We start from the raw sequence: 26,272 nt of genomic DNA on the forward strand, positions 1-26,272 counted from the left end.
TAACATAATTTTGCTACGTCTGCTGATTGAATGCTTTTAGCTTTTGTATGTCTGAAAAAGTATTTTTTTAATTTTTAATTTTTTTTTCTTTTTTAAAGAAACAGAATCTTGCTCTGTCACCCAGGCTGGAGTGCAGTGGTGCCATCACAGCTCACTGCAGCTTCGACTTCCTGTACTCAAATGATCCTCCCACCTCTCAGCCTCCCAAGTAGCTGGGACCACAGGCATGTGTCATCCCACCCAGCCAACTTAAAAAAATTTATTTTTTGTAGAGACAGGGTCTCACTATGTTGCCCAGGCTGGTTTTGAACTCTTGGTCTCAAGAAATCCTCCTTCCTTGGCCTCCCAATGTGTTGGGATTATAGGCATGAGCTACCATGCCTAGCTTACCTTCATTTTTGAAAGATATTTTGTCTCATACACAATTCTAGTTTGACATTTTAGTTTTCTTTGAGTACCTTGAAGAGGTTTCTCCACCATCCTGTGGATTCTATTGTTTTCTATGAGAATATTCTTATCTTTGTTTTACTTTGCCTAATGTGTCCTTTTTTCCTCTGGGTGTCTGTAACATTTTTTATCACTCATTTTAAGTAATTTGATGGTGATATATTTGGTGTAGTTTTCTTCATGTTACTTTTGTTTGGAGTTCATTGAGCTTCTTGAATTTGTGGGTTTATTTTCATGAAATTTGAAATTTTGGGGCCCTTATTTCTTCAAATATGTTTTCTATCATTTGACCTCTTCTATTATGGAACACCAATTAGGCCACTTGAAGTTTGCCACAGAACATTAATGTTCTATTCATTCTTTAATATTTTTCTGTCTGTGTTGGGTTTTGGCAAGTCCTTCTGCTTTGTCTTTGTGTTTGCTAGTCATTTCTTGTGAAATGTCTAACCTGCAGTTAATTCCATCCAGTTTGTTTTAATTTTTGATGTTGCACTTTTTATTTCTAGAAGTTTGCTTATGTCTGTACTTACCACGTTCAGTCTTTTCCTTTAGCTTCCTGAACATTGCTTGGTTGAATTTTTGGTTGAATGACAGACATTGTATACTTTACATTCTTGAATGTGGATATTGTAGTATTATTATACATATTTTTGACTTCTGGGATATGGTTAAATTACTTGGAAATAATTCGATATTTTGGGACTTGGTTTTATAATTTATTTATGTGGGACCAGTGCAGCATTTAGTCTAGGAATAAATTTGTCCCCTTAATGAGGCAACACCTTTCTCTACTGGATGTCCTGTGAATTATGAGGTTTTCCAATCTAGCTGGTGGGAACTGGTGCCATTCCTGATCCTCTTGAGAATCTGGGAATTATTCCCTCTAATCTTTGGGGGTAATTTCATCCTTTTGCCTAGGGTAATTTCCTCACATACATGTTCAATGGTCAGTACACTCAGATGAAAATTTGAGGGATTGTAGATCTCTTTCCTTTCTCCGTGCATTGCCCTTTTCGTTGTTACTGTGTGCTATGAACTCACTCTGCCCTTTTCTCCCTGGCTCCAGCTCTGTCTCCTGAATTCTGGGCCTGCTAGACTCTGCCTTAGTTTTTTCTCCTGGGCTGGAAACTCTTTCCATGCACCAACTTGGCTCAGTTACGGGATTCGCCTTCTTACTCATCTCTAAAGGATAATGTCATTTTTTGCCTAATATTCAATGTCATGGAAGGCATAGTTTTAAATATTTTGGCCATTCTTTTAGTTTTTTTCATTCAGAATATATATCTGGTCACTGTTAGTCTATCTTGACCATGAGCAAAGTCTAGTTTTTACATTTTATGTGTTCAAATTTGTTAGTATTTAATTTTGATTGTTTCTCCCATAGGCTCTCTCTATTCCAATATTTAAAAAATTACTGCCTGTATTTTTTTGTGATACTTTGTGATTTCTTCTTTATATTTAAATCTTTTAATTTTTCATTTTTATATTTGGTATGAGGTAAGGAATCTAGTTTTCTTCCTCCCTCCCCTGCCTTTTTCTCACCATGTCTCCTTCCCCTTTTTAATTCTTTCTTTCTGTGTATATTTTACAAGTGATCAATCAGTTGTCTCTCTACTACTTGTTATATAAGCCATTACTTTCACAATGATCTTAAATGTCATTTTTTTCAGAAGTTATATACTTGTGGTCCTATACTCCTCTTCCATTGAAAAATCTGTAGATTCTGGAGCTAGTAGAAAGGGAGGGTTGAGAAGTCCCCTTTATTATATAACTTTTCTCTTCCTGATCATCCATTCTTCCAAATTAACTTTGGAACTTCTTTGTCAAATTTTTAAAGCAAACGAAAAAATACTTCTTGAGTTTAAAAAAATTATTATTACAGTTCATTTCAGTTATTAATTAAGTTGAAAGATAAGTTATACCTGTAATACTTATCTATCCAAGTACCTTTTGGTTATTCAAATCTCTTACTAGACATTTGTAGTTTTTTCATGTAGGTACTTGTACAAGTATAGTTAAGTTTCTTCCTAGGTATTTTATACTTTTCTTTCCTTTTATGAATAGCGTTTTTTCTAATATATCTTTTAACTCATTATAGTTGATATGTAGGAAAGCTATTAACTTTTGTATGTTTTTCTTTAACTGGTAACCTTACCTCTTGTAATAATAGATTTTTTGTCTTTTTCTCTTGGATAATCATGTGTTCTATAGATTTTAAAAATTGTATTCTTTATATCCAATTTTTGTGGGTTTTTTTTTTTTTTTGTTCGTTATTGCACTATACAGAAGTTCCAGAATAGTGTTAAGGTATAGCAGCTTCAGTGGACATTTTGTTTATGCATTTTTTCCAAAGGAACTCTTTGTTCAAAATTGCCATCTAATAATAACAGCATGCATAGTCTACCTTATCTCAACAACAAAAAATTAGATGAAAATAATTTCCTTCATAGCCTCTGTTTTGTTAGAATGAACAGGTTGAGTCCATAATCAGTAATTCAGTAGGCAAAAATAACTACTCGCTTGAGCTCTTTGGCATTTAGACCAAAGAAATTATTAATATTTTTTTTTTTAGTTTTTGTTAGTTATTTTGATATAATAAATATCTTGTCTGTCCTTTGACAGTATATCTTTAGATATTTCACTTATTTTAGCTTCTGGGAATTCCTTAGAGTAGACCTATGCATAGGGCCTACATGGAATAAACCCATTTTGATGTTTCCTGTAGAGCAACAGGTATTAGAAACTTAAATAAGTTTCTATCAACTTTAAGTTTTATGTTGTTAGCCCAAAGTGTAGACATGGGTAAATTCTTTACAATTTTTTTTAAAAGATAACATAATAAGGTTCATAATATATATTTAACGATTTATTCTAAATATTTTAACATATTAAGGCATCTTTAATTTTTTAGTGTCTCAGCAGATGAAGTTAATTCACCATTATCACCCCACACATGGCAGGTAAGAAGAAATCAAGTTACTATTATATCTATAATTTTGTTCTCTTTTATTTAGTTAAAAGAAATTGTCTCATTACAGCCCTTAGAAAATCAGAAGGATCAAACAGATGAACAACCGTGGCCAGAATCTCACCCTATAATCTGGCAGAGTGAAGAAAGGAGGAGGAGCAAACAGATTAGAAAAGAATATTTTAAGGTACTCTATATTAAGTTTTGAAATTTACTTTGTAATTATTAGTTTCTATTTTGTCAGTTTTGTTTTGAGTTAATAAGGTAGACTGTAACTCTTTAGTTTAATGTAGTAAATGTGTTATTTTGATTTCTCACATATATGGGGTAATACGATCTAATTATATTCATAAGATTTCAGTAATTGAGAACAATTGAGTAGATAAATATAAATTATGATTTACCAAATACTTTACAAGATAGACGAATGTTTGCTACACTGCTAGTTGTAGCAATATGTAGTATGTTTTAAAAAAATTATCCAGGAAAAGTCTTTCATTGGATTTGTTTCAATAAATGTTTGACACATATTTACAATTAGCATTTAACTGTTCCTATGTAAATAAGTTCTGTTTATGTAGTTCTAAAAATGCTCGAGGGCAGGTTTTTCCATTTTTTTTTCTTTTTGTTACCTTAGTAGATTGCTGGAGGGTCTTTTATCTTAGCTAAAAGAAAAGCTCAGATCATCCAAATTATCCCAAATTTCTAGTTAGCAGGGTTTTAATGAAATTTTACTGTGTATACCTTTGTAAATATTGTATTATTGTCTATTTGTGGTTGGGGTCTGCTGTATTTGTAGAAGTCCATCATTAGAATTTGGAATAATTTTCAATACTAGCGAGAACTCATTTCTGGAATTTGACTCAAATGAATAGTACAAACAAGCTTCTGCTCCATGAATAGCAAATTTTGTTGTTTTTGTACATGTTTTATGTTTCTCAAAGCCTAATTATTATTAGATGATAATAGTAATTTTATCTAAAAACATAGTACTAGTCTACATTGTAGGTAAGTTCAAGTTTATATCACTAATAAATAGGATTATATTCTCTGTTTTTCTCTGGTAGAAATAGATCTACATGCACATTTGTTTGTTTCTATATATGGGTGTGTAACATACATTTGGAAATAGTATCATATGACTAAAACAAAACTGTTATATGTCTTAGTAAATTTAAGCCTTCAACAAATAAATACTGAGTCCTTTTAATGAGTCTTACATTTCTTGGTCAATGTGAGAGATAACTTAGAAACAAAAGACATGAGGAAAAAGGGAAGGACATTCTAAGTAGAACCCTGGTCAATAATAGTGAAAGTTTATTTATCCCAACCCTTTATACATCTGTAATTGTGTTTATATTCCAGCATTAAAGTTTCCCTTTTTAGTTCATTGGACCTTGAACAAAGGCACTGAATAAAATTTGCTTGTAAATAAAACTTAGTGAATGACTGATGATATGGGGGAAATTTTAGTAGTATTTCAAAATAATAAAAGAAATTTGATATTTATTTGATCTCCTGTATTGTAGTATACCAGTACAAATTCTTAGTATACTACCAATATCGCAGTATAACAAAACCAGTTCTCCTTTATCATAATAACAATATCAATTCTGAGTATTTGTCAAAAAACTTACATAGCACTAAGTGCCAGGCACTGTCCTAAGACTTCACAAAGATCAACTCGTTTAATCTTCGTAACAACCCTATGAGTTAAGTACAGTTATGATTATTTCTGTTTTACAGATGATGAAATTAAGGCACAGAAATGCAAAGCAGTATTCTTCAGGTCACTTAGTAATAAGTGGCAGAGTTGAGATTTGAACCCAAAGCCTATGCTAGGCTGCCTTTTTATCTACTGTGTATAGCCTAATATCAAATGAGCAAACACTTTCAAACAAACCTTACCGGTTTTTAATTTTTTTTTTTTTTCTTTTAGAGACAGAGTCTCTCTCTGTTGCCCAGACTGCAGTACAATGGCATGATCATAGCATACAGCAGCCTCAAATGCCTGGGCTCAGGCCATCCTCTGGGCTCACGTGATCCTCTTGCTTCAGCCTCCCCAATAGCTAGAACTACAGGCATGTCCCCCAGTGCCCTGCAAATTTTAAAATTTTTTGTAGAGACAAGGTCTTATTATGTTGCCCAGGCTGGTCTCAAATTCCTGGCTTCAAGACATCCTCCCACCTAGGCCCACCAAAGTGCTGAGATTACTGCCATTTTTGGCCTACTTTTAGTGATTAAAAAAATATTTTACAGTAACTTAAGTGGACTTCTCAAGATGTCTTAATAGAGGCCACAGTGAGCATTTTAAAAACATAATTCGCCGGGCGCGGTGGCTCAAGCCTGTAATCCCAGCACTTTGGGAGGCCGAGACGGGCGGATCACGAGGTCAGGAGATCGAGACCATCCTGGCTAACACCGTGAAACCCCGTCTCTACGAAAAATACAAAAACTAGCCGGGCGAGGTGGCGGGCGCCTGTAGTCCCAGCTACTCCGGAGGCTGAGGCAGGAGAATGGCGTAAACCCGGGAGGCAGAGCTTGCAGTGAGCTGAGATCCGGCCATTGCACTCCAGGCCGGGCGACAGAGCGAGACTCCGCCTCAAAAAAAAAAAAAAAAAAAAAAACATAATTCTTTGGTTTAATGGCATCATTCATTGGTATTTTATTTTTTATAAAATAATCATCTTCTATAATATTGGTTATGTTATAAAGTTATTAAATGAGATCAAATGATATAATATTTGAAGTGTATATTACATAATCATCATTCAACAAATGTTAATTTTTTCCTTAATGAAGTAGGTGGAAAGATAAGCTTCAGTCACTGGGAAATGTTTTAAGGAGATGTGTAATTCTCCTAAACTGTCAGAAGATGTCAGTATTAGGACATAGTGAAATGAGTATGTCACTAGTTTTTTCCTAAGATGTCAAGAAAATATAAATTGACATACAGTTTCCTAAATTAAATCAACACTGTTATTCAGAATTGTCAGTATTTTCATGACTAAAACATCAGCAGCTTCTATGAGGTGACTTTCTTCCAAAAAGGAAATTTCTCTTAATCACCTATCTCCCGATAATTGAAAGGGCTATTGGTAGGTTGTATTATTAAAAGCTAATCAGGATTTATAGTTCATTAAACAGTAAAATACACTACACTCGAGGTTTATATCAGGTTATCACCGAGCTTGTTCAAGGGTGGCTGTTTTAGGTTTGCTGTGTTACGAAATGTACAGAACTTTTGTGCAACTTTATCTTAATGCATATAAATGACTGAGGCACAGGGTTTCTTTGTTTCTGTCCCATGGTAAATTATTTGTCATGGTTATTCAGTGTATTTATTGAAAGTATGTGTGTGTGTGTGTGTGTGTGTGTGTGTGTGTGTGTGTGTGTGTGTATAAGAAATCCAACTCCCCTTTCTTCTTAGTTTTGAAGGCTAATTTTGGATAGTATTTTTTTCAGGTAAGTCCCTGAAACTAGGTAAAACTGTTTCAACATATTGGCTAGATTATGTGAGCAAGAAGACAAATTGGGTCAGGTTAAGTTAGTAAATAAATCATGGTAGGAAAGTTACATTGACTCTTTTAGATCCCAGGCCACTGTTGTATAGATTATTTTTCTAGTATATAAACTTTAGTGTTCTTATAGCCAAAATAAAATCACTGCATTTCAGTGAAATTCATTATGCCAGGAAGTATTTTATTAAAGAACTTTTTAAATTTTAAATTTTTGTGGGTTCATATTAGGTATATATATTTGTGGGATACATGAGATATTTTGAAAGGCATACAATGTGTAATAATCACATCATGGAGAATGGGGTATCTGTTCCTTCAAACATTTATCATTTGTGTTATGATCAAATTATACTCTTTTAGTTATTTTGAGATGTACGATTAAATTATTATTGACTATTGTCACTCCATTGTGCTATCAAATACTAGGTCTTATTTATTCTATTTTTTGTGCCCATTATCCATCTTCACCTACCCTCTACTCCCCCACTACCCTTCCCTAGCCTGTGGTAACCATCCTTCTACTCTCTATCTTTATGAGTTCAATTGTTTTGATTTTTACATCCTACGAATAAGTGAGAACATGTGGTGTTTGTCTTTCTGTGCCTGGCTTATTTCACTTACCATAATGACCTGCATTTCAATCCATGTTGCAAATGACAGACTCTCCTTCTTTATGACTGAATAGTACTCCTTTGTGTATGTGTACCACATTTTCTTTATCCGCTCTTCTATTGATGGACACTTAGGTTGCTTCCAAATCTTGGCTATTGTGAATAGTTTTGCAATAAATATGGAAGTGCAGATATCTCTTTGATATACTGATTTCCTTTCTTTGGGGTATATACCCAGCAGTAGGATTGCTGGATTGTTTGGTAGTTGTATTTTTAGTTTTCTGAGGAGCCTCCAAACTGTTCTCCATATTGATCGTACTAGTTTACGTTCCCACCAACAGTGTACGAGGGTTCCCTTTTCTCCACATTCTCACCAGCATGTTATTGCCTGTCTTTTGGATATAAGTCACTTTAACTGGGGTAACTGGGGTAATATATCATTGTAGTTTTGATTTGCATTTCTCTCATGATCAGTGATGTTGAGTACCTTTTCGTATGCCAGTTTGCCATCTGTATGTCTTCTTCTCAGAAATGTCTATTCATATCTTTTGCCCATGTTTTAATCTAATTATTAGATATTTTCCTAAAGAGTCGCTTGACCTTAAATTCTGGTTATTAGTTCCTTGTCATATGGGTAGTTTGCAGATATTCCCTCCTATTCTGTGGCTTGTCTCTTCACTGTCTTGTTTCCTTTGCTGTGCAGAAGCTTTTTAACTTGATATGATCCCATTTCTCCATGTTTGCTTTGGTTGCCTGTACTTATGGGGTAGCTCAGGAAATTTTTGCCCAGACCTGCGTCCTGGAGATTTTCCCCAATGTTTTCTTACAGTAGTTTTATAGATTGAAGTCTTAAATTTAAGTACTTAATCCATTTTGATTTGATTTTTGTATACAGCAAGAGATAAGGGCCTAGTTTCATTCTTCTACATATGGATATCCAGTTTTCCCAGCATCATTTACTGAAGAGACTGTCTTTTTCCCCATATATGTTCTTGGCACCTTTGTTGAAAATGAGTTCACTTTAGGTGTGTGGAGTTGTTTCTGGGTTCTCTGTTCTGTTCCATTGGTCTGTGTATCTGTTTTTATGCCAGTGCCATGATGTTTTGGTTACCATAGGTCTGTAGTATAATTTGAAGTCATGTAATATGATTCCTCCAGTTTTGTTCCTTATTCCCAGAATAGCTTTGGCCATTCTTGGTCTTTTGTGGTGTCTTCTAAATTTTAGACTTGATTTTTCTATTTCTGTGATGAATGTCATTGGTATTTTGATAGGGATTGCATTGAATCTATAGATTGCTTCGAGTAGTATGGACATTTTAACAATATTGTTTCTTCCAATCCATGAATGTGAAATATCTTTCCATATTTGTGTGTCCTCTTCAATTTCTTCCAGCAGTGTTTTATAGTTTTCATTGTAGAGATCTTTTACTTCTTTGGTTAATTCCTAGGTATTTAATTTTGTTTGTGAGTATTGTAAATGGGATTATTTTTTAAATTTCTTTTTTAGATTGTTCATTGTTGGCGTATAGAAATGCTACTGACTTTTGTATGTTGATTTTGTATCCTACAACTTTACGGAATTTGTTTATCAGTTCTATTTTTTTTTTTTTTTTTGGTGGAATTTAGGTTTTTCCAAATACACGATTATATCATCTACAGACAAGGATAATTTAACTTATTCTTTTCCAGTCTGGATGCCCTTTATTTCTTTCTCTTGTCTGATTGCTCTAGGTGGGACTTCCAGTATTGTGTTGAATAACAGTGGTGACAATGCACATCCCTGTCATCTTTTAGATCTTAGGGGAAAGGCTATGAGTTTTGGCTTTTATTATGTTGAGATATATTTCCTCTATACCCCATTTTTTGAGAGTGTATTAGTCTATTTTTATGCTGCTGATAAAGACATACCCAAGACTGGTCAATTTACAAAAGAAAGAGGTTTATTGGACTGACAGTTCCACATGGCTGAGGAGGCCTCACAATCATGGTGGAAGGTGAAAGGCACGTCTTACGTGGTGGCAGACAAAAGAAGAGAGCTTGTGCAGGGAAACTCCCCTTTTTAAAGTCATCAGGTCTCGAGAGACTTATTCACTATCATGAGAACAACACTGGAAAAACCCGCCCCCATGATTCAATTACCTCCCACTGGTATCTCCCATGACACTTGTGAATTGGGTGAGTTACGATTCAAGATGATATTTGGGTGGGGACACAAGCAAACCATATCAGAGGGTTTTTATCATGAAGGAATGTTGGATTTTAGCAAATTCTTGTCCAGCATCGATTGGAATGGTCATATGATTTTTGTCCTTTATTCTGTTGATATGATGTATCACAACAATTGATTTGCGTATGTTGAATCATGCTTGCATTCCTGGAATAAATCCCACTTGGTCATGATGAATGACCTTTTTAATATATTGTTGAATTTGGTTTGCTAGTATTTTGTTTAAGATTTTTGCATCCATATTTTTCAGAGATTTTGGCCTGTAGTTTTCTATTTTGCATGTGTCTTTGTCTGGTTTTAGTATTAGGCTAATACTGGCCTTGTAGAATCAGTTTGCCAGTATTCCCTCCTCTTCAATTTTTTGAATACTTTGAGTAGGATTGGTATTAGGTTTTAAGTTTTTGGTAGAATTCAGCACTGAAGCCATCAGGTCCCAGGCGTTTCTTTACTGGGAGACTATTTATTACAAATTTAATCTCATTGCTTGTTATTGACATGTTCACATTTTGGATTTCTTCATGATCCAATTTTGGTAGGTTTTACGTGTCTAAGAATTTGTCCATCTCCTCTAGATTTTCCAATTTATTGGCACATAGCTGTTCATAGTAGCCAGTAGTGACCCTTCAAATTTCTGTGGTATCAGTTGTAATGTCTCCTTTTTCACCTCTGATTTTATTTGGGTCTTCTCCTCTTTTTTTCTTAATCTGACTAAAGGTTTGTCAATTTTGTTTATGTTCTCAATAAACCATATTTTTGTTTCATTGATCTTTCATATTTTGTTTTCTTCATTTCAAATTTATTTCTGCTCTGATCTTTATTCTTTCTTTTGTTTTTGTTTGCTTGTTTGTTTATACCAGAGTCTCACTCTTTCTCCCAGGCTGAGGTGCAGTCGTGTCATGGCTCACTGCAGCCTTGACCTCCCAGGGTCAAGTCATCCTTTCACCTTTTAGCCTCTCAAGTAGCTGGGACTACAGGCACCACCACACCCAGCTAATTTTTGTATTTTTTGTAGAGATGGGGTTTTGCTATGTTGCCCAGGCTGGTCTTGAGCTCCTTGGCTCAAGCAATCTGCCTACCTCACTCTCCCAAAGTGTTGGGATTACACATGTGAGCCATGATACCTGGGCTGTTTCTTTTCTTCTACTAATTTTGGGTTTGGTCTGCTCTTCCTTTTCTGGTTCTTTAAGATGAATCATTGTTATTTGTTTGAGATTTTTCTTCTTTTTTGGTGTAGCACTTATAGCTGGAAGTTTTCCTCTTAATACTGGTTTTGCTATGTTGTATTTGTATTATCATTTGTTTCAAGAAATTTTTCAATTTCCTTCTTAATTTCTTCATTGACCCACTGGTCATTCGGGAGCATATTGTTTAATTTCCATTTGTTTGTATAGTTTTCAAAATTCTTCTTGTTATTGATTTCTAGTTTTATTTCACTGTGGTCAGAGAAGTTGCTTGATGTTATCTCAGCAACTTCTTTGTTGTTTGAATGTTTTAAGACTTATTTTGTGACAACGTATGGTCTATCCTTGAGAATGACCCTTGTGCTGAGGAGAAGAACATATATTCTGTAGCCACTGGATGAAATGTTCAGTAAATATCTGTTAGGTCCGTTTGGTCTGTAGTGCAGATTAAGTCCAATTGTTCTTTGATGATTTTCTGTCTGGGACGTCTGTCCAATGCTGAAAGTGGGGTGTTGAAGTCTCCAGCTATTATTGTATTGAGATCTATGTCTCTCTTGAGCTACAATAATATTTGCTTTATATATCTGAGTGCTCCAGTATTGGGTGCATATATATTTACAATCACTATATCCTCTGACTAAGTTTACCCCTTTTTCATTATATAATGACCTTCTTTGTCTCTTGTTCATTTTATTTTTGAAATCTGTTTTGTCTTTTATAAGTATAGCTACACCTGCTCTTTTTTGGTTTCCATTGGCATAGAATATCTTTCTCCATTCTTTTTTTTCTTTTCTTTCTTTTTTTTTTTTTTTTTTTTTTTGAGGTGGAGTCTTCCTCTGTCACCCAGGCTGGAGTGCAATGGCATGATCTCGGCTCACTGCAGCCTCTGCTATTGGGGAAACCCCACCCCCGATATTCAACGTGTGTTCTTTTCTATTTTCCTAAGTGGCGACTGGTCTGAGAAATAAAGGGAAAGAGTACAAAAGAGATAAATTTTAAAGCTGGGTGTCTGGGGGAGACATCACATGTCGGCAGGTTCTGTGATGCTCCCTGAGCCGTAAAACCAGCAAGTTTTTATTAGCAATTTTCAAAGGGGAGGGAGTGCATGAATAGGGTATGGGTCAAGAGATCACATGCTTTAAGGGCAACAAAAGATCACAAGGCGAGATCACAAGGTCAGGGCGAAACTACAATCACTAACGAACTTCCGTGTCCAGCTGTGCATACATTGTCATTGATAAACAAGGTTCAAGAGCAGAGAACCGGTCTGACTATAATTTGCCAGGCTGGAATTTCCTAATCCTAGCAAGCCTGGGGGCGCTGCAGGAGATTAGGGCATGTTTCATCCCTGTTTACATCTGCATAAAGGCAGACACTCCCAGGGCAGCCATTTTAGAGACCTCACCCTGGGAATGCATTTTTTCCCCGTGGCTATTAGTTATTAATATTCCTTACTGGGGAAAGAATTCAGTGATATTTATCTTACCCGTTTTCAGTAATAAGAGAAATATGGCTCTGTTCCACCCGGCCCACAGACAGTCAGACTTTAAAGTTATCTCCCTTGTTCCCTGAAAATCACTGTTATCCTGTTCTTAAGATGCCTAGATTTCATGTTGTTCAAATACACATGCTCTACAAACAATTTGTGCAGTTAACACATTCATCACAGGGTCCTGAGGTGACATACATCCTCCTCAGTTTACGAAGATGACAGGATTAAGAGATTAAAGTAAAGACAGGCATAGGAAATCACAAGGGTATGGATTGGGGAAGTGGTAAGTGTCCATGAAATCTTCACAATTTATGTTCAGAGATTGCAGTAAAGACAGGCGTAAGAAATTATAAAAGTATTGGGGAACTAATAAATGTCCATGAAATCTTCACAATTTATGTTCTTCTGCCATGGCTTCAGCTGGTCCCTCAGTTCAGGGTCCCTGACTTCCCGCACAGTCTGCCTCTTGGGTTCAAGCAATTTTCCTGCCTCAGCCTCCTGAGTAGCACATGCCCAGCTAGTTTTTTTATTTTTTGTATTTTTAGTAGAGATGGAGTTTCACCATGTTGGCCAGGCTGGTCTTGAAACTCCTGACTTCAAGTGATCCACCCCCTTCGGCCTCACCCCAACATCACTAAGCTAAAGGGAAAGGTCAAGCTGGGAACTGCTTAGGGGAAACCTGCCTCCAATTCTATTCAAAGTCACCACTGTGCTCACTGAGATAAATGCGTATCTGATTGCCTCCTATGGAGAGGCTAATCAGAAACTTAAGAGAATGCAGCCATTTGTATCTTATCTACCTATGACCTGGAAGCCCCCTCCCCGCTTCCAGTTTTCCTGCCTTTCTGGACTGAAATAATGTTTGTCTTACATATGTTGATTGATGTCTTGTGTCTTCCTCAAATGTATAAAACCAAGCTGTGCTCTGACCACCTTGGGCACATGTCATCAGGACTGCCTGAGGCTGTGTCACAGGCACCATCCTCAACCTTGGCAAAATAAGCTTTCTAAATTAACTGAGACCTCAAGTGATCCACCCCCCTCGGCCTCCCAAAGCCCTGGAATTACAGGCATGAGCTACCACACCTGGCCTCAAGTGTGTTTCTTGTAGGTAGCAGGTCATTGTGTCTTATTTTTTCATCTAGTCAGCCATTCTATATCTTTTTATTTTAATAGTTTAATTCACTGACATTTAACGTTACTATTGATGTTTTATTCTACTGCAGCTAAGATGGCACTCAAACCACAATACAAAGTCCTTCCCACTCTTCTTTCCCCTTTCCACAGATAGAGAAACCTCTTTCTGTGGCCACCACGACCACTGACCCATGGGGGTTTCTGCTAGGCCACTGCTCATGGTCTATTAAAGCCAAAGGGCTCTTCAATCAGCTTGTGGTGAATGCTGCCAGTCCTGGGACTCACCCTGAATTCTGGCTTAGGGCAGGTCCAGAAATGCTGCCCAAGAGTGGAGGCCTAGATTCCTGAACTCCAAGAGACTGCTTGTTGCTTACCTCACTGTGAATGAGGGGGTTCCTAAGGCGCCAAGTTTCCCTTTATTTTTCCCTCTGCTTTTCTCAAACAGAAGCCTCTCCATGTAGCCACCACAGCTAGTTTTGTGCTAAGTCTTACCTGAAGCCAACACATCTCAGAGTCTCTCCCAAGGCCCACAGCATACTACCTGGGCATTGCTGCTGGTTATTCAGGGCCCAAGGGCTCTTTCGTCAGCTGGTGATGACTCCTGGCAGGACTGGGTCCTTCCCTTCAAGGCAGTGGGTTCCCTTTTGGCCCAGGGTGTGTCTAGAAATGTCATCCAGGAGCTAGGGCCTGGAATGGGGGTCTCACAACTCTAGCCAGTGCCCCATCCTATTGTGGCTGAGCTGGTATCTAAGAGGTAAGACACAGTCCTCCTCAGTCTTCCCTATCCTGTCTTCAGGTGAAAGGAAGGGGTCTCTTTCTCATTGATGCGATGTGCACTGCCTGGGGTTGGGAGAAAAGTGGTGCAAGCACTCCCTTAGCTTCCCCTGCTGGTGTCTCCTTAAGTCACATGCCACCCTAGTACACTGGCTCTAAGCCTAGCACAGCACTAGGAGTTGCCTAGAAATTGCAATCCTAGACTGCCTTTCAAGTTTACCTAGAACCCCAGAGTACTTTAGCCTGTGATTGGTGAGGTTACTGAGAAACTTAAGTTCCAGTTGCTGGCATGAGCAATTCCCATCTGGCTAGGGCTGATCCAAATGCTCCCTCCGTGCCTGGGTGCTGGTTGAGCGCAGCACAGCTTTGTTCCCCTCTGTGGCAGGGCAGCACTAAGTTCAATGTAAAGTCCCCCAGTCCCTGTGCTCTCCCTCCCCCAAGTGTACAGGCTTTCTCTCCCTGCACTGCTGGCTGCTGTGGGTAGCTGGCTAATTTTTGTATTTTTAGTAGAGATGGTGTTTCACCATATTGTCTAGGCTGGTCTCAAACTCCTGACCTCGTGATCTGCCTGCCCTGGCCTCCCAAAGTGTTGAGATTACAGGTGTGAGCCACTGCGCCTGGCCACAAGTGAATTTCTAAATGCATTTAATAATTGATTTCTAGACAAAACAGTTAAAAAGTATTAGAGTATCTCTAGCCAGTTAGTTTTAAATATTATTTGATTTATTTAAGTGGCATATATGTCTTCAAATGTATCTCATTACTATTGTGATAAAACATTATAACTCATAAAATACATGTTGATTTCATAAATACAGTACACTAATTTTATTTAAAGGCTAACCCCCTGGAAAATATTTTGACACATTTTCTATGATCATTGTTAGTTTTATACGGGAATAAAAAAGCCACTGGGATTGTAAAATAAACTGATATATTCTGAGTCAGAGTTTGTGTACAAGTTATTGTCTCTCCTTTGAAATTAATGTAAACTTCTGAGGCTAGTCCGAATTCAGTGGTGTTTACAACAAATTGCTCACAATTACACATTTCCTTGTTTATTTTACACTCCCACTGCTTCACTTGACTAGCCTCAAAAAATATGTGTGTATATATGTATATAAAAGCTTCTGAGATGGACTGATCTTTCTATTTTTCTGGTTTTTATACTAGGCCTTTATTGTAACATTTGAATTTAGATGTAATAAAACTTCAGTAATTCAGAATTCATACTAATACTAGTTGGGGATAGCTGAGTTGAATTAGTAAAAACTTGGAATTAGAGAGTATTTTCAAATCTATGTATATATTAGGTTTGGGTTTTCAAGACATTTAAATATGTGCAGTACTGCAAACTTAGCATCTTTCTAAGTTTTCTTGTATAATAAGTATTTTAAATTAGAATTGTAGTTGAGTAACAGTAATACATTTCCCATTTTCTAAATTCTTAAGTATATCATCTTGTATTTCTTTGCATTTCAATTATCCTCTTATTCTTCTATGTCTTTCCTGCCTCTTTACCTTTCACCTTATAAATGTGCTCAAACCTCTATTATAGGGAAGAAAAAGTAATATCTTTTCCCTACCCGTTGCAAGAATCATAGCTGACACCCCATAACAAAAGATGGATTAACAAGAGAAAAGCATAAAAATTTAATTAAGCTTTTATGTGACACAAAAATGAAGACCCAAAGACCCAGAGAAACAAAGACCCAAAGACCTTCAGAATGAAGACCCAAAGACCCAGGGAAAACTGTACGTTCATGCTAAGTTTGATGAAAGAAATGAATAGTTGTGGAGACACATGATTGAACAAAAAAGGGTATGATCTAATGGTAGCAAACTGGGCCTGTTTGTTGAGAATCTTTCCTGTGTCTCTCTATGACATTCCTTCTCCTTCAGTGTGCTGCAGGAAACCTGTCTCATGCATCTTAAAGGGAGAAGGGAGGTTAGAGAGTGACCTTTCTAGGTTGTATGGCTTGCTTTGTGAGATGGGGAATTCTAGTTTCTATTACTTGCCTTAGGGAGAGGAGGGGGGATTGAAGAAAGGATGGCCTGGAAAAGGTCAGAGAGTGACCTTGAAGGTGCCATATCTTGGGGTAGTATTTTCTGAGCCCTGACACTACCATTATCCCTGACTGCCCTTTTAGCTGTTGCCTTCTCTTTACTCTCTTTTAGGGCTAAACTTTTTTTTCTTTTGAGTCGGAGCCTCGCTCTGTCACCCAGGCTGGAGTGCAGTGGCGCGATCTCAGCTCACTGCAACCTCCGCCTGCCAGGTTCAAGCGATTCTCCTGCCTCAGCCTCCCGAGTAGCTGCGATTATGGGCGCCCTCCGCCACACCTGGCTGATTTTTGTATTTTTAGTAGAGACAGGGTTTTACTTTGTTGGCTAGGCTGGTCTTGAACTCCTGACCATGGCCAGGGCCAAACTTTCTATTTTTAGTTCTCCAGTTTCTGATCATTCCTTAACCCACTGCAATCTGGCTTTCGCTTCCATTTCTCCACTGAAATAGCCCCTCGCTAGATTTTAACATGCACCTACTAATGGCAAAATCCAGTGTAGCATTTGCAGTGATGACCACATTTTCCTTCTTGATACTCCTGTCTTGGTTTCTATCTCATTTTTCTTCCCTGTTATCATTTTGATGTCCTTGTGTAAGTTTTCTTCTGCTTGCTCTTAGGGTCTGATCCTCATTTTATTACTCTAAAAAGCGCTCTCTGGAGTGTTAATGACTCTAGATGTTTCTTATATTCTGATGTGTCTAAATTTACATCCTATAACATTTTTTCTGTTCCCCGAATCTGTGTTTCTGATTGTTTGCATGCCCTATATATATTTCAGGTTAAGTATCCACCCCATCCCCTAATAGTATCTACCCAGTTGTCTAAACTCTATTCCTCAGTCTTTCTTGATTCTTTTTCTTTCTCATTTCCATCACCTAATTGGTTATCAGCCCTAATATATGCATCCTTTCTGCAATTCATGTCTGTCTCTATTGCCCTTGCCCTTTTTGGAACCCTCATACTTTCTTGCCTAGGCAGTTGTGATAACTGATTAATGGTCCTCCTTTCTCAGCTCTTGGATAATTCTCTGACTTTAAATTTCTTTATTCTAGTGTTCAGTAGCACCATAGCTTGACTGTAGTTAATAATAATTTATTATATATTTTAAAATAGCTAGAAGAAAAGATTGATAATGTTCCCAGCACAAAGAAATGATAAATATCTTTGAAGTGATTACCCTGATTTGATGATTACACGTTGTATGCATGTATCACAGTATCACAAGTACCTGATAAATATGTACAATTACATATCAATAAAAAATAATTATCAATGTGAGAAAATGCCCTTAAATAAAACTGTAAATCTGTAAATGCTCTTTTAAATAAAACTGTAAAACTAAATCATCCAAAAAATTTCTTATTGGCTTCCCATTACCAATAAGATAAAGTTTGAACTTGTTAAAATCTTTGTGGACCATTCCTTGTTTCCTTCTCTATATTTCATTACCTGCTAAAATTCACTTTCCTCAGTAGCCTCATTGAACTGCCCTTTGTTTTCTACACAGGCTATGCTTTCTTAGTTCTTTTTGCTTTTCTTCTTCTGAGAATGCCCATTAGCCCTGTTATCTCTGGCAAATTCCTATTAATTAGAAATGAGAGTATAGTTGGCCTTCTGTATCTGCAGCTTCCACATTCATGCATTCAGCCAGCCAAGATTGAAAATATGTGGGAAAAAAGGCAAAAAAAGATAAGAATAATACAAATAAAAAACAATATAGTATAACAACTGTTTAGATAGCATTTACATTGTATTCAGTATTATAAGTAATCTGGAGATGATTTAAACTATACTGGAGGATGTGAGTAGGTTATATGCAAATACTATGCCATTTTATATAAGGGACGGGACCTGAATATCTGTGAATTTTGGCATGGGTGAGGCGGGGGCAGAGTTCCTGGAACCAGTCCCTTACAGATATCAAGAGATGATTTTATGGCACAGTGCCTGGGCTTCTAGAATCACACCACTTGGGTTCCAGTCCTTACTTGGATACCTATTAACTATGTGACTTTGTCAAGTCATGTAACCTTAATTAAGTTTGTTTTTAAAAGCTTTACAAATGAGTGTAACAACACAGGCATACTTAAGAGATATTGTGGGTTTGACTCCAGACAACGCCATTAAAGCTAATATCTATTCAATAAAGCAAGTCACATGAATATATATCAATAAAGCACGTCACATGAATATTTGTGGGTTTCCCAGTCCTTAAAAGTTATGTTTACATTGCTCTGTAATCAGCTAAGTGTATAATAGTATTATGTATTAAAAAATGATATACCTTAATTAAAAATATTTTATTGCTAAAAATTGCTCACAATTATCTGAGCCTTCAGCGAGTCATAATCTTTTTACTGGTGGAGGGTCTTGTGTAGATGTTAATGGTGGTTACTGAAGGTTGGGTGGCTATGGTGATTTCTAGTTTGCCACATCAATGGACTTTCCTTTCACAACAGATTTCTCTGTAGCATGCGATGCTGTTAGATAGCATTTTACTTACGGTAGAACTTCTCTCAAAATTGGAGTCTGTCCTCTAAAACCCTGCCACTGCTTTATCAAATAAGGGTATGTCACATTGTAAATCATTTGTTTTCATTTCAACAGTGTTCACAGCTTCTTCAGCAGGAGTAAATTCTACCTTAAAAATTCCCACCTTTTTTGCACATCCATTAAAAGCAACTCCTTATTTGTTAAAGTTTTATCATGAGATTGCAGTAATTCACTCACATCTTTAAGCTCTACTTCTAGGCCAGGTGTGATAGCTCATGCCTGTAATCCTAGAACTTTGGGAGGCCGAGGTAGGTGGATCCCTTGAGCTCAGGTGTTTGAGACCAGCTTGGGCCAATGACAAAACCCCGTCTCTACAAAAAATACAAAAAAATTAGCTGGTCATGGTGGCACATGCTTGTAGTCCCCTCTACTTGGTGGGGAGGGCTGAGACAGGAAGATCGTTAGAGCCCAGGAGGTCAAGGCTGCAGTGAGCCAAGATCACGAAACTGCATTCCAGCCAGGGTGACAAAATGAAACCCTGTCTCTCAAAAAAAAAAAAAAAAAAAAAAAGAGTGGGAAAAAAAAGCTCTACTTTTAGTTCTCCTGCTGTTTCTACCACATCTGCAGTTATTTCCTCCACTGATGTCTTGAGCCCTTCAAAATCATCCATGACAATCAGAATGAATTTCTTCCAAAATCTCGTTAATGTTGATATTTTGACCTCCTTCCATAAATCACAAATGTTCTTAATAGCATCTAGAATGATGAATCATTTGCAGAGGTTTTCAATTTACTTTGCCCAGGCCCATCAGAAGAATCACTATCGATGACCCCAATAGCTTTATATGTTATGTTATTACTTAAATAGTAAGACTTGAAAGTTGATATTACTCCTCGATCCATGCACTGCAGAATGGATGTTATGCACAAAAACAACATTGATCTCTTTGAACATCTTCATGAGAACTCTTGGTTGACTAGACTCATTGTAAATGAGCAGTAACATTATGAAAGGAATCTTTTTTTCTGAGCTCAATAGTAGGCTTAACATATTCAGTAAAGCATGCTGTAAACAGATATGCTGTCATCCAGGCTTTGCTGTTCTATTTATAAAGCACAGGTAGAAAATATTTAGCATAATTATTAAGGTACCTAGGATTTTTGGGATGGTTAAATGAGCATTGGCTTCAATTTAGAGTCAGCAGCTGCATTAGCCCCTAACAAGAGTCAGCCTGTTCTTTGAAGCTTTGAAGCAGGCATTAACTTCTCTCTATCTACAACAGTCCTAGATGTCATATTCTTCCAATAGAAGGCTGTTTTGTCTACATAGAAAATTTGTTGTTTAGTGTAGTCACCTTTATCAATTGTCTTAGCTAGCTAGATCTTCTGTATAACTTGCTTCACCTTCTACATCAGCACTTGCTACTTCACCTTGCACTTTTATGTTACGCAGTCAGCTTCTCTCCTTCAATCTCATGAACCAACCAACCTCTACAGCTTCCAACTTTTCTTCAGCAGCTTCCTCACCTTGACTTCATAGGATTGAAGAGAGTTAGGGCCTTGCTCTGGACTGGGCTTTGTCTTAAGGGAATGTTGTGGCTGGTTTGCTGTTCTATCCAAACCACTCAAACTTTGTCCATATTAGCAATAAGACTGTTTTGCTTTCTTATTTTTGTTATGTTCACTGGAATGAGTAGCACTTTTAATTTTCTTCAACACTTATTTGCATGCACAGCTTAGTTAATTGGAGCAAGAGGCCTAGCTTCATCCTATCTCTGCTTTCTACCTGTCTTCCTCACTAAGCTTAATCATTTCAAGCTTTTTATTTAAAGTGAAAGACATACGATTTCTTTTCACTTGAACGCTCAGAGGCCATTGTGGGATTATTAATTGGCCTGATTACAATATTGTTGTGTGTCAGAGAATAGGAGATAAGGAACAACCTGTTAGTGGAGCAGTCAGAACACACACAACATTTATCGATTAAGTTTGTTTTCTTATATGGGCGTCATTTGAGTCATCTCTCAAAAATTGCAATAGAAACATCAAAGATCACTATCACAGATCACCATAACAGATATGATAATAATGAAAAAGTTTGAAATATTGTGAGAATTCCCAAAATTTGACAGACATGAAATGAGTACGTGCTATTGGAAAAATGGCACCAATAGACTTGCTTGATACAGGGTTGCCACAAACCTTTTCTGCACATTTTAAAACTTTGTATTTGCACATTTAAAAAATTGTATATCCCAATAAAATCACTGGAACAAAAAAATTGATACTGTGATTAAACTGAATTTTATAGCTTGCAGGACACCTTGGGTCAGCTTGGTTTTACTCTAGCTTTTACTGTCATTCCACCCTGCTTCTTCCTTCACCAACATTCAAATTCTTTCCCTTATCTGCTAGCCAGGCAGAAGGGAGAGGCAAAAGCAGTCTTCATTTTCAGTAGCTCTTGATTCTTTGATGTGAGAGGAACAGCACAGTCATTTAAACTTGATCCAACCTCTTTGTATCTTGCAAAGTTCATCAGCCAAAAAAAGTAAAATATGAAGGCAATGCTTGTGCAATGTACAGTTCATTTTCATGATGTATACCTTATTATGATTTGTCTGCTTGCTTCTCCTGTTTGGTCATTTCTTTGGAAGGCAGTGAATTTTTTTCTTGCGTTTTTTGTCTTCTTCAATTGTGACTTACCACATTTCTCAATCCTAGCCATATCAGGTTTGTTGGATGTGGTTGCCAAGGAAGTAGGGTAAGGCATTTGAGCAAGCAGAATCTGATCTGCTCAATGGCCACCAGTGGGTGTCTACAAACATTCAATTTGTAAAAAGAAAAATATTGTATCTGTGAAGTGCAGTAAAGCAAAACTCAATAAGATGAGGTGTGCCTGTACTTTCCTTCACATGATTTTTATAACTATTAAATTATTTAATAATAAAAGTGCTTAGAATTACACTTGCCACAGAGTAAGCACTTAATAAATATTAGCATATTCACTCAAATATCACTGTTTCATTGACATATAGATTAAAACCAAAAATAAGTGACTTCAGTGATTGTCTTGCCTGATAAATAGGATTTTTTCACACATGCCAATTTCATTCAGTGGCTCTCTGGCACACTGGGTTGAAGGCATATTGAGGTTGTGTGTGAGATCACCTGGAAAGAGCATGCTGCTAGATTAGTGATAGTTGTCATAGGAGAGACGGTGGAGGAACAATACGTCTTGTATTTATTATCTCTAATACAGCTCACCCCCCAGTTTGTGGTTAAGATATCAGATTGGTTATCTATTTTTCCAAGGGTTATGGAAGATAATGCTGCATATGTAAAGGGGACCATTAAATAGAACCAATGGAACAGAACAGAGGCCTCAGAAATAACACCACACATCTACAACCATCTGATATTTGACAAACCTGACAAAAACAAGAAATGGGGAAAGGAGTCTCTATTTAATAAAAGGTGCTGGGAAAACTGGCTAGCCATATATAGAAAGCTGAAACTGGATCCCTTCCTTACATCTTATAAAGAATTAATTCAAGATGGATTAAAGACTTAAATGTTAGACCTAAAACCATAAAAACCCTAGAAGAAAACCTAGGCTCCATTCAGGACATAGGCATGGGCAAGGACTTCATGACTAAAACACTGAAAGCAATGCCAACAAAAGCCAAAACTGACAAATGGGATCTAATTAAAGAGCTTCTGCACAGCAAAAAAAACTACCATCAGAGTGAACAGGCAACCTATTGAACAGGAGAAAATTTTAACAATCTATCCATCTGACAAAGGGCTAATATCCAGAATCTACAAAGAACTTAAACAAATTTACAAGAAAAAAAATCAAACAACCCCATCAAAAAGTGGGCAAAAGATAGGAACAGACACTTCTCAAAAGAAGACATTTATGCAGCCAACAGACACATGAAAAAATGCTCATTATCACTGGCCATCAGAAATGCACATCAAAACCACAGTGAGATACCATCTCACACCAGTTAGAATGGCGATCATTAAAAAGTCAGGAAACAACAGGTGCTGGAGAGGATGTGGAGAAATAGGAACACTTTTACACTGTTGGTGGGACTGTAAACTAGTTCAACCATTGTGGAACACAGTGTGGCGATTTCTCAAGGATTTAGAACTGGAAATACCATTTGACCTAGCCATCCCATTACTCGTTATATACCCAAAGGATTATAAATCATGCTACTATAAAGACACATGCACATGTATGTTTATTGTGGCACTATTCACAATAGCAAAGACTTGGAACCAACCCATATGTCCATCAATGATAGACTGGATTAAGAAAATGTGGTACATATACACCATGGAATACTATGCAGCCATAAAAAAGGATGAGTTCATGTCCTTTGTAGGGACGTGGATGAAGCTGGAAACCATCATTCTCAGCAAACTATCACAAGAACAGAAAACCAAACACCTCATGTTCTCACTCGTAGGTGGGAATTAAACAATGAGAACACTTGGACACAGGGTGGGGAACATCACACACTGGGGCCTGTCATGGGGTGGAGGGAAGTGGGAGGAAGGAATACCGTTAGGAGACATACCTAATGTAAATGACGAGTTAATGGGTGCAGCACACCAACATGACACATGTATACATATGTAACAAACCTGCACATTGTGCACATGTACCCTAGAACTTAAAGTATAATAAAAAAAAATTGACCACAAATATAAATATATACAAATGTAAAAAAAAATAAGAATAATTTAAAAAGAAAGAACCTTGAATGCCAGACAAAGAAGTTTGGACATAATCCGAAAGTTAGTAGGTGTTACAACAGGACAGTCATGAGTTGCAAACGGAAGGTTAATCTGCCACTGATTTGTAGGATCATTTGCAGTGAAGAGGAGTCAGAAGTAAGAATTCCAGTGGTTGTCATACTGTATTTTCTTGACTCTAAGCATTTTTTCACATATAAGCATAGTTCTTATGTAGTAGGGTTGTTAAGAAGATTAAATGGATTAATACATGTAAGACATTTAAATCAGTGCCTGGCATATAGCAAGCACTAGTACAAGTGTTAGCTGTCATCATTATTACAATTATTAATCAATATATACATTTAATGTAGTGTTTTTTTAACCCAAAAGCAGTAGATTTCTTAATAATAGATGACATCTTAGAATGGTGAGATTATAGACCAGGTGTAAGATAATGAGGGCCTGGAAAAGGGTGGTAGTTGTGAGAATTCTGAAGAAGTAAGTCTGAGAGAGATTAAAAAAAGAATTGACTTGATGACATGTTAGATATAGTGAATTAAGCAAAAGGAAAATTCTAAGACAACCCTCAGATTACACACCTTAATGAATGGGAAATAGCTTGACTTAAGAAAGAAATGTTACTTGATCTGTGTAAAGTACTTACAACAAGGCCTTGCACATGGAAAGCATTATATTTGTTAGTTTTAGTAGTAGGACTGTTTACACTTGTTATATACTTAAATTTGTTATCAGGTAATTTAATAAAGCTACCAAAATATGAAAGAACCTTGTACATAATTTACTAGTAGAGAATTTATATGTTCAAGGGAAAATAAATTATGTGTTTTAAATATTTTTCAGTATAAATCAATGAGGAAGAGTTCAAGTGGCAATGAAAATGATGAGGTAAGAAAAGATAACTATTTGAAATGTTTACTTATAAGAAGTTGGCTCAGTGAGAGTAAAATGCAATCCATTTTTCAGATTCTTTGTTATTGATTTAATGCGTGTTTTTTGTCCAACAATAAAAACATATGAGCATCATCATGCAGTTATTAATTTGATCATTTAATTTCCATATGTCCTTTAGAATGGAATTACTAATAATTCAGTTTTAGAATTTTATCATCATTCATCTTAGACCTGTAATCCATGAGTGTAGGTGTGTTGTCTTTCACATCTTTTATGTTTCTAAGTCAGTCTGGTTGTCAATTGAGATTTTGTTTTAGGAACTTTGTTTAGGAACTCCTTCTACAAATTCTGCATACTATTTTAAAATTTAAAATTCGACTTCTACAGTTTGTGCATTACCATAAACCTTTCTACTGCACCAGTGTAAACTGCAGCAACCTATCATTGTTGCAAAGATATATTCTCATTACTATAAATTTTGTGTATTTTTGTTGGAGAGATTGGTATTTAATTTCATGTTGGGTACTTGGCAGGGCTTCTGAAAATGTCTTCAGTTTTAGGAAATAGAATCACACAGGGAAGAATAATGAATAGAGCCAGATGATTGGGCGTCTGCCAGATCAGATGCCGATTTCTCTCCATGACCTCTCCAGTAGTATTTGCTGGGATGAATAAAAGTCAGCTATGGCTATAGCTGGTCATATTTTCACTGTTAGTATTTATGCTTAAGCCTGAATTACACGTTTGGTATGGGTATGCTTGGCAATATTTACCCGTGCATGAGCACAATCAGTTCCTGCACACCTGTCTAAGCTTTCCATTGCACCAACTCCACAGGATCCCAGCTTACCCTTTAAATGTTATTCCCAGGGAATGGCCTATTGTGTGGTCTCTAGCATGTCTTCACCAGCTGTCAAAGCTTCAGTGAATAACACCTGTGTACCTGCTGAAGCCTCTCAGATTTGTCTGGGAGAGGTTCAAGCCCTTGCAATCTTTTATCTGTCTTCCTACCTGCTTAGAATTTCTGCTGGATATATCTCATAAACCCAATAGGACTAAATATGTTCAAAACTGAGTTTTTTTAAAATTTTTGATTGTAAACCCACTTTTTCACTAATATCCAACTGTTTGTGCAGTGGCTCTCAACTTTGGCTGTACACTAAAATTACGAGGTGAGCTTTAGACAATACTGTTGCCTGGGTCATACCCCCTAGATATTATAATTTAATTGGCATGTGGTATGATATGGTATGGACTGAGCAATGAAGTTTTTAATATTTCCCATGTAAGTTTAATGTCCAGCCAAGGTTGAGAACTACTGAGTTAATGGAATCACCTTCCATCATCTAGCTGGAGCAGGTTCTGGCAAATTATGACCCACGGGCCAAATTTGACATACTGTATGTGATTGTAAATGAAGCTTTGTCAGAAAGCAGCCATACTCATTTGCCTATGGCTACCTTTTCATTACTGTGGCAGAGTTTGAGTATAGTAGCCCTCCTTTTTCTCCATTTCACTTTCCAAGGTTTCAGTTACCTGTGGTCAGCCACAGTCTAAAAATAGGTGAGTACAGTACAATAAGACACTTAGAGACTACATTTACATAACTTTTATTAGAATACATTATTGTAATTGTTCTATTTTATTATTAGTTATTGATGTTAATCTCATACCTGATTTATAAATTAAACTTTATC

General features: G+C 36.7%; 1 protein-coding gene across 2 annotated transcripts in view; it reads left to right on the top strand.

Annotated features, from left to right (window-relative positions):
* LRCH2 (leucine rich repeats and calponin homology domain containing 2) overlaps positions 1-26,272 on the top strand; it is a 134,653-nt gene that overhangs the window by 93,879 nt on the left and 14,502 nt on the right. For both annotated transcript variants that reach the window (XM_023203053.2, XM_023203055.1), the window contains exons 13-15: positions 3,359-3,407; positions 3,486-3,602; positions 24,525-24,569. In XM_023203053.2, coding sequence (XP_023058821.1) covers positions 3,359-3,407; positions 3,486-3,602; positions 24,525-24,569 — 211 coding nt within the window. The remainder of the gene's footprint in view (positions 1-3,358; positions 3,408-3,485; positions 3,603-24,524; positions 24,570-26,272) is intronic.

Source organism: Piliocolobus tephrosceles, chromosome 12 (assembly GCF_002776525.5).
Source record: "Piliocolobus tephrosceles isolate RC106 chromosome 12, ASM277652v3, whole genome shotgun sequence".
NCBI lineage: Eukaryota > Metazoa > Chordata > Mammalia > Primates > Cercopithecidae > Piliocolobus > Piliocolobus tephrosceles.